Below are 8,671 nucleotides of genomic sequence, written 5' to 3'. Positions count from 1 at the left end.
ATACAATCTTTCTACACTGAAATTTAAAAGAATTTAACTCAGTGTTTTGTCCAATTCCATGAGAGGAATACTCACCATGGTCACTACCACTCTGGGAAATGGTGACATAGCTTTCCTAAAGGCTTCAATGTATTGCTTTCGAGTGGGGAGTCTGAAGACTCCTTAGTCCCACATTTTATGACCTTGACTTTGTAGAAGATGACCTGACTAATTCGAAGTTTCAGACGATCAACGTCGTAGGTCAGAAAGAGGTCCTTCATATACCTATAAACTGACAAAAAATACAATTCTTTGATGCACACATCGGTATCAGCTCGGTCAATGATGGTCATTCGAATGTCTTCTGGATTCCCTGGCTGAGGAACCTTGTTTCGAAACGGAAGATTTGGCTTTTGCCTCTTTACAGCTTTTGGTAAGGGCTTCGTCAATTTAACCGATGTAGTCTAACGTGCTTCAGCGGGCGAGGACCGCATCCCCAGAGTTGCAGACGCCGCAGGAGTCGACGTTACTCTCGCCAGCATTTCATACTTCGCTTTATACACTTGGTGTTTCATTGGGTTTGTTTAACAGCTGTCATACTTCATATTCCTAGTTCTCGCTTTTACCAGCGCAACACCTGTTTGGTTGGGGTAGTTATTTTGTATCGAAAAACGGGGTAGGGTCACTGGCACCTTTCTGAGACCTTCTTGCGGACAGTTCCTTGCCATCTTTCGCAATGATAGATGATGTCAAGGATTTCTCACTATTTGGCGACCCCCACACAGGTTTTGATTTATGAGAAGTATCTGGCATTATTTTCTCAGCCTTGCTAGGGCTATTCAAAGTTGTGTCCTCCGCGATGTGTAAATTCTTTCGAACTAGAAGTCCCTCGCAATATCATTCGGATAGTTCCGTGTGAACTTCTGTATAAATTTAAGGTTTCTGTTGATTTGAAGGAATCATTGAAAGCAAATTCCTTGTCGTTAATCGAATTCCTATCCTGTATCGATGAAACGGTTGTAGAAGACAACTCAATCCCCCAGATATAATTGAAATATCGGCTCCTTCTCAGAGTTTTATTTTCCGCGACGTATGAATTCTTCCGATCAATATAATTCGGATAGTTTTGTGAGACCTTTTCAATAAATGTGAGGTCTCCCTAAGGCTGTGTGAACAAAACCTCTGGCGAATTGTTCCTTTAGGTATGGTCGTATCTTGAACGAGCCAGGTATGACGTTGGACCAACGCGTAAAACTAAGCGACTATATATCACCAGTTCTGAGATTTGACGATGTAGATGTCGTAGAGACGACTGAAACCGAAGTAACCCTCCTCTGGACGGTCTGGCCTTCTATACAGACGGATCCAAGTGGCGGGCTTCAACTGTGAAAGTCTAGGCCTTGAGTTAACCTACAACCTGGATTGCAACTGTGTTGTTTTCCCAGCTGAAATCTTCGCGATTTGGAAGGCAGCGGAATTGATAAGAAGTCTGGATGCAGAGGTCATTGAACCGTTAACTGTCTTCGTGGATAGTCAAGCGGCTCTTAAAGCCATCAAATCTTGTTATATCAAATCTGAGGCCGTCCTCAAGTGTAGAACAGCTTTGTAAGAACATACTTACAGCTATCGGCCGTGTTGGATACCAGGACACCGTGGCATCTTGGGTAATGAAAGAGCAGACGAGGATCTCAATCCACAGATCTAGCAATTGATGACTCAATCAAGCCACCCATATGTCATCTTTAACGGAACTTTGAGGCGTTCTTCGACAAAAGAGCCTATGTACTTTGGCACAACGAACTTAGGTGCAACGTGTCAAGATCCATTTGGCCGACTCTGTCTACCAAAAGAACGCACTCACTGTTGAACCTGAGAAACCTAAAGTGGTTGGGAAAGTGCAGCCTTGACACGTAACATATCTTATGTCTGATCTCTATAGCCATCGACGTTATTCCAAACATACATTCTTATATTTTTCTGTAAGCTTCTCATCTCTCTTTATTTACCCAATCTTCTCCCCCCATTATAGATCTCTCCTTATCTGTTTTCTTCTTGTGGATGATCACAACGGACCTAACGGTCTCGGAGTGCTGCAGCCACATAAGTGACTACACATCCCCAAGCCTAACCTTTTTTCGGTATTTCATATATTCACCTCGGGTATAACAATTATTATTTTTTTTTAATTTCATAGTTTATTATATTTTGGGGAAGAATATAGGGCTTACAACTAATTCCGATTATTCCGTGTACAATTAATAACATTTCCCGCATTCTTTTCACCGCTGGATTTGGTTTTCTTTTTTCGTTCGACAATTTTAACTTCACCACCAGCTGCACCGCCATTATTTTCATTGTCATCCTCCTCATCCGTTTCCTCAACCTTTAAAGGAGTAGACGCTGATAGTTTATGCTTGTCGTGTTTATTTACCAAACGTGGTATACCCTTCGAGGAAGAGGCGGAAACACCTGTTAAACGTTTTGTTACAAATACATTTTTATTTTTGCCAGCAATTGCAGGACCACTGCTACCTTCGGCTTTTAAATGGGGTTTCTTGAGAACCTACATACACACACATAAACATACAATATTTAAAATTGTGACTTATTTAATAATTACGGTACAATCAAACTTGGTTATAAGGAACAGGTGTGAGGAACATTTTCAGGAGCAGGTGAAATCAACTACTACAGGGGGTCGTTTCCTCGACAGAGGGGTCTACGATCCGAAACGACCCGAGTCTTACTCGGCCAACGTCTGTCACCTCAGCCCATTGTGTAAAAGCAATAGGGCTGCTACAACAACAACAACAACTACAGGGGGTGGCTTGTTTTGTAGTATTCTAATAAATCTACATAACCAGGTCCTTATAGTCAAGTCTGAGCGGGGAAAGCAACAAATGTGTTAAGGGCTAAGCTAACATTGCCACGGAAAACATTACAAAAAACCCATAACGTGGTTACTGGGTGGTAGGAATGGAAATGCCACAGTCTACAAATGGTTGCATTATGAAGGGGGTGGGGGAGGCGAATGATTTATAGATAATGAATTTGTTTGTTTGTAATCAATAAACAAACTTTTGTTTTTAAGTAGTTTCAAGTTGTCATGAGAATGTCAAAATGAAGGAGGGAGTGTGATGATGAAGTTGCCTGTGCTGCAAGAGGTTCAAATATTTTTTTTTACCAACAAATTTACCAAGTGTTTTAATGGTTTGTGGAAATGTAAAGCCAATACTTTTTGGATTTGTTTTTTCGTTTGTTTGCAAGTAAAAAATGCATGAAGAAAAAAACGATTGTCAACTCTTTTGGGGTTTTGTTTTTGGTTTTTAATACTGGACATGCATTTGCTTTTGCAACCTTACATGTGTGGCTGCCACAGCTTTGAAGGGATGTTTAACTTGTGGCTTTGCTAGGGGTTTCTTATAATTAAATTTGCTATTTGCCTTTATATCTGAGGCAGAATCATCAGACACGGCATCGCCCACATCTTCATCGGCTTCAGTGTTGGATTCATCATCAGATTTTGATCTTGCGCTGTTGTCCTGGAAGTAGGATGGAGAGAACAAAAAAAATATGAGATTAGGGAAACACAAAATTTAAAATATACATATATTTTGTAAATCGTTAAGTTCGGCCGGACAGAACTTTTTATATCCTTCTCTATGAAGAGAGCACTCAAAATACCAAAAATCGGTCTGGACCTTTATAAGGCGACTATACCATGGGGGATATGCAACAAGAACAAAACGAAATACAAACCAAACTACGACAATCAGTTTGGGAAATTGTATTAGAACTTCGGAACTGTCAAAATTTGTATACCCTCTACCATAGGGTGGGGATTCAAATTACTTAAAATCGATCAGGATTTTCATATGTGAGCTATGTCATGATAAATGCCTTCTAAGCGTAAAATTTCATGTTTCATCAATTTCTATGAGTAGAAAAGAGATGAGGGCAATCATAGGTATCATAACAGGTCACTGCAGTATCAGATCTCTTTGTATACCCTTCACCACACTGTGGTACAGGGTATTATGTCTTTGTGCATATGTTTGCAACAGGCAAAATGCAGAAAATCCATTTCTGAGTTGATTTATTCATGTCTGTCCGTCAGCTGATGTTAAATTGGATCAGATTTATAATCCGATTTGGGTGAAATTTGGTACAGCTCATTTATTTAGCCCAAGGACGAACCCTATTGAAATTGTTGAAAATCTGTTCAGATTTAGATATGGCTCCCAAATATTAGGCTGGGGAATAAGAAATCCGTTAGGCCGGTCGTCGAAAATTTCGATTAAATCGGAGAAATTATCGAAGTTGACCGGCAGTTGACAAAGCTGGATTCAAAAAGATGCTCAATGTTTGGGTGTCACACCAATTAACAGAAAAAATAGGATGGATCGAATTTCAATCTGCTAAGCCTTGGCCAAACGGAACGAGGTAGACCCATTTCATAAACGGATGGTGACTGGAGATAACCCTTTGTGAAAACGATCATGGTCAAAGAGCGGTGAAGCACCTCAATAGTTGGCCAAACCAGGACCCGGAAGGTTCTGATACGCATTTGGTGGGACTGGAAGAGGATTACTTATTATGAGTTGGTTTCATATGATCAAACACTAAATTCTGATCTCTACTGTCAACAACTGGACCGTTTGAAGATAGCAATTGATCAGAAACGACCAGAATTGGGCACCAGGAGAGGTGTCGTGTTCCACCAGGACAACGGGAGCTTGGTTGGGAAGTGTTAATGCATTCGCCATACAGTCCGGACTTGGCACCAATCGATTATCATCCTTTTCTTGCATTGAAAAATTTCTTTAATGATTAAAAATTGGTATCTAGTGCGGATTGTGAAAATCGACTAGTAGAGTTTTTTGGAAATAGAGAGCAGGACTTCTATGAGAAAGGCATTATGAAGTTACCTCTGAAATGGCATACAATAAAACGGTGCATATTTGGTCCAAATCGGACATTCCAAAACATGTTAAATAAAATCCTAACGTCTTTCGATTTGCATGAAATTTGGCACAGCGTGCTAAATTATGTCTAGAATGATGTGTGTTAAGTTTAGGGAAAATCGGTTCAGATCCTGCATAAAAGTCCCCATATATATTTCGAATTGCACGAAATTTGGCATTTCGTACCGAATTAAGTCTAAAGTCATGTGTGCTAAGTTTCGTGAACATCGGTTCAGATTTAGATATATCTCCAATATATATTTTCGTCCGATTTATTATAAATGGTGCACCATAAATGGTGCACCAAAGTCCCTATATATCATTCGATTTGCCCGAAATTTGACACATCGTACTGAATTAAGCCTAAAAGGATGTGTGTTAAATTTCGTGAAAATTGGTTCAGATTTAGATATAGGTCCCATATATATTTTCATCCGATTTAATGTAAATAGTATACCAAAGTCCCTATATATTTCGATTTGCACGAAATTTGGCATAGCACACTGAAGTAAGTCTAGAATGATGTGTGCTATGTTTCGTAAAAATCGATTCAGATTTAGATATAGCTCTCATATATATTTTCGTCCGATTTAAGGTAAATGGTGCGCCCAATTCTCTAAATATCTTTCGATTTGCACGCAATTTGGTGTAGCGTACTAAATAAGTCTAGAATGATGTGCAACGTATGACCAATAATATTGCAAAGATATATCCTACATATTGCTAGCTATATTCTGATCTCAACAGACAGACGAACGGAATAGGCAGATAATTTTATTCTGACCAGGAATATATGTAAGGAGTCTCCGTAAATATTTCTATACAAATTCTTTTTTGGGGCGTTTATAAAGGCGGCTTTTTAGTCTGCAAAGACTCCTTTATAGGTGTCTTTAAAAACTCCCTTGTAGGCCTCTATAAAGACTCATTTATAAGAGTCTATAAAAAGATCCTATACAGGAGTCTATAAAGACTCATATACAGGAGACTATAAAGACTGATATATATGAGTCTATGACAGTGTTTCTATAGGCCTCGATAAAGGCTCCTCCATAAGAGTCTATAAAGGCTCATTAATAGGAGTCTATAAAGTCTTCTTTACAGGAGTCTAGTGGTCTATGAAGGCTCCTTTATAAGATTCTATAAGGGCTCTTTTATAAAATTCTACAACGTCTCCTTTATAGGCATCTATAAATAATCCTTTATAGGCGTTTATACTCCTTTATAGCAATCTATACAGGCTTACTTAAAAGAGTTTATAAAGGCTTATATTTTATAGGAGTCTATATAAGTCTACAATAGCTCATTTGTAGGAGTATGTATACTGCTCAGTAGGAGCCCATACAAATTTCTTTATCGGCTTCTAGAAGCTCCTTTATAGGAGTCAATAAGTCTACGTTATAGAAGTCTCCTTTATATATGACAATAAAGGCTTCTAGATGACTTTATAGGCGTCTATAAAGAATCCTTTATGCGACGTTTACTTTGCAGCCTATAACGACTACTTCATGGACGTCTGTAAAGACTCATTTTTGGTTATCTATAAAGAATCTTAAATACCTATACTTAAATATTCCATTTAGACTCCTGTAAAGGATATTTTACATTATTTTTTTCTGAAATAACTATTTTGTTCCATTACCTCATCATCTTCCTCGTCATCATCATCATCCTCATCATCGTCGTCCTCATCATCATCATCGTCGTCATCCTCATCATCATCATCAGTTTTAGCTTCATTTAAATTTTTCGTTGACTTTGACATCCTTCCCTTTCTCTTCAACGGACTCAACAGCTGATCTCTATCCAAACTTTCCATTGATTGTGAACGTAAGCTATTAGCCTTCTTATTCTTCCCCGCTTTCTTTTCCTGTGCCTCATTTTTCGTTTTCATTAATTTTTGAAATTCTATAAAATCACCACGTTCATCAATATTGCTAACATCATAATAACTAGCCGTTAAGGCTTCCAACGATTTGGTATGATATTTCATTGCAATCAATATGAAATCGGTTAGTATCTGTTTCAGATCGTTGAGTTTACGTTTTTCAAAATTACTTATGACTTCATCGATTTCTTTATTTGTACGATTAACTTCCATTTTGGCTTTGAGCAATTCGGAATCGGCAGCGGACTGGAAGGAGACGGAGGATATATAAGAGGTTTATTGGACGCTGAGTATATTTGATTTGCTACTTACATTATTGGCAGAGAATTTGGATTTAAGATCCAACATTTGTCGTTGCTTTAGTACCTCCTTGTCCCGAGCTATGACAGCTGTACGTAAATTGTCTCTGGTTGTTTTACACAATGTTTCAAATTGGGCCATTTCGTTGACTATCTGGAAGGACAAGAATAACAATTATTAGGGATTCCTAAAAAGGATTAATTAGAGTCCTCAAAAATGATTATTTCATATAAAGGAGTCTTTATAGGCTCCTGTAAAGAAGTCTTTATAGGCTCCTATAAAGGATTCTTTAAAGGCAGCTATAAATGATTTTTTATAGGCTTCTATAAATGATTCTTTATAGGCTCATATAAAGGCGTCTTTATAGGCTCCTTCCATAAAGGAGCCTTTATAGGCTCCTATAAAGGAGTCTCTATAGGCTCCTATAAAGAGTCTTTGTAGGCTTCAATAAAGGAGTATTTATAGGCTTCTATAAAGGAATCTCTATAGGCTACTATAAAAGAGTCTTTATAGGCTCCCATAAAGGAGTCTTTATAGGCCCCTATAAAGGAGTCTTTATAGGCCCCTATAAAGGAGTCTTTATAGGCTCCTATAAAGGAGACTTTATAGGCTCCTATAAAGGAGACTTTATAGGCTCCTATAAAGGAGACTTTATAGGCTCCTATAAAGGAGACTTTATAGGCTCCTATAAAGGAGACTTTATAGGCTCCTATAAATCAGTCTTAATAGACTCCCAATAAGGGAGTCTTTATAGACTCCCATGAAGGAGTCTTTTTGGTCTCCTCTAAAAGACTCGGTGTTTATAGGCTCCTGAGAAAGATTCTTTATATGTTCCAATAGAGTAGTCCTCGAATGTTCCCATAAACGAGTCTTTATAGCTTCCTATAAAATAGTTCTTGTTGACGCTACATCTACTCACCTTTATTTCCATACGGTGAACATTCAAATCCATATAATCAGCCATTATTGTTACAGCATTTGTCATATTTTTCAAACCTTCTGTTAGACTTTCATTGATTTCCTCTTCATCGGCATAATGTTTGAGACTTTTCGATAACTCATCATATGAATCACGAAATCTAAAAAAATGGAAAATCCAATAAATTATTTATTATTTAAAATATCCATTATAGACATACTTTGCCATCTTCCTTGTGCAAGACGAAAATGTCGAACACATTTCCATTAAATGTTTTTCGGTTAAATTGATGCGCTCGTTGATGATTTTTATACGATCATCTTTGGTATTGAGAAATGATAATTTACTACGACGAAACATTATTTTTAATAATGAAAATTAAATATTAATTATTGTAATAAAGGAAATGGTTTCGTTCTGTGGCTATTGTTTTATTTTTTCCCTTCAACTGTCAAATGTTAACGGTTGCCATGGCAACACAGGGTGATTAAGAAAGTGGTGGTTTTATAGTTCAACCTTACATGGAAACGTATGACGACGGGCAATATTTAGAAAAGGTGTGTTTCATTTCGTTCGAAAAATAAAATAAAGAATATTGAATGAAGCGCATTAAATATTTCACCG

The 8,671-nt window shown here is 37.7% G+C and overlaps 1 protein-coding gene across 1 annotated transcript; it reads right to left on the bottom strand.

Annotated features, from left to right (window-relative positions):
- Positions 1–2,209: 2,209 nt before the first annotated feature.
- Positions 2,210–8,407, bottom strand: LOC133321476 (CBY1-interacting BAR domain-containing protein homolog). Its single transcript, XM_061530568.1, has 6 exons — positions 8,268–8,407; positions 8,048–8,207; positions 7,141–7,281; positions 6,583–7,074; positions 3,342–3,521; positions 2,210–2,542 (listed from the first exon to the last, which is right to left on the bottom strand). Exons 1-6 carry the CDS (start codon positions 8,405–8,407, stop codon positions 2,210–2,212), a joined length of 1,446 nt encoding a protein of 481 aa, XP_061386552.1.
- Positions 8,408–8,671: the final 264 nt, after the last annotated feature.

The sequence above is a fragment of the Musca vetustissima genome, unplaced genomic scaffold, assembly GCF_032173495.1.
Source record: "Musca vetustissima isolate MV318-11 ecotype Yass unplaced genomic scaffold, APGP_CSIRO_Mvet_v1 utg79067, whole genome shotgun sequence".
NCBI classification, from domain to species: domain Eukaryota; kingdom Metazoa; phylum Arthropoda; class Insecta; order Diptera; family Muscidae; genus Musca; species Musca vetustissima.
This window is presented reverse-complemented; position numbering and strand designations above follow the sequence as displayed.

Bases quoted from the DNA above. Each gene is read 5' to 3' on its own strand.
- LOC133321476 (XM_061530568.1), bottom strand. From the start codon at position 8,407: ATGTTTCGTCGTAGTAAATTATCATTTCTCAATACCAAAGATGATCGT. The intron at 7,282-8,047 runs GTGAGTAGATGT...TTGTCCTTCCAG, and splicing joins TTCACCGTATGGAAATAAAG to ATAGTCAACGAAATGGCCCA. The intron at 2,543-3,341 runs GTAAGGTTGCAA...GTGTGTATGTAG, and splicing joins AAGCTGTGGCAGCCACACAT to GTTCTCAAGAAACCCCATTT.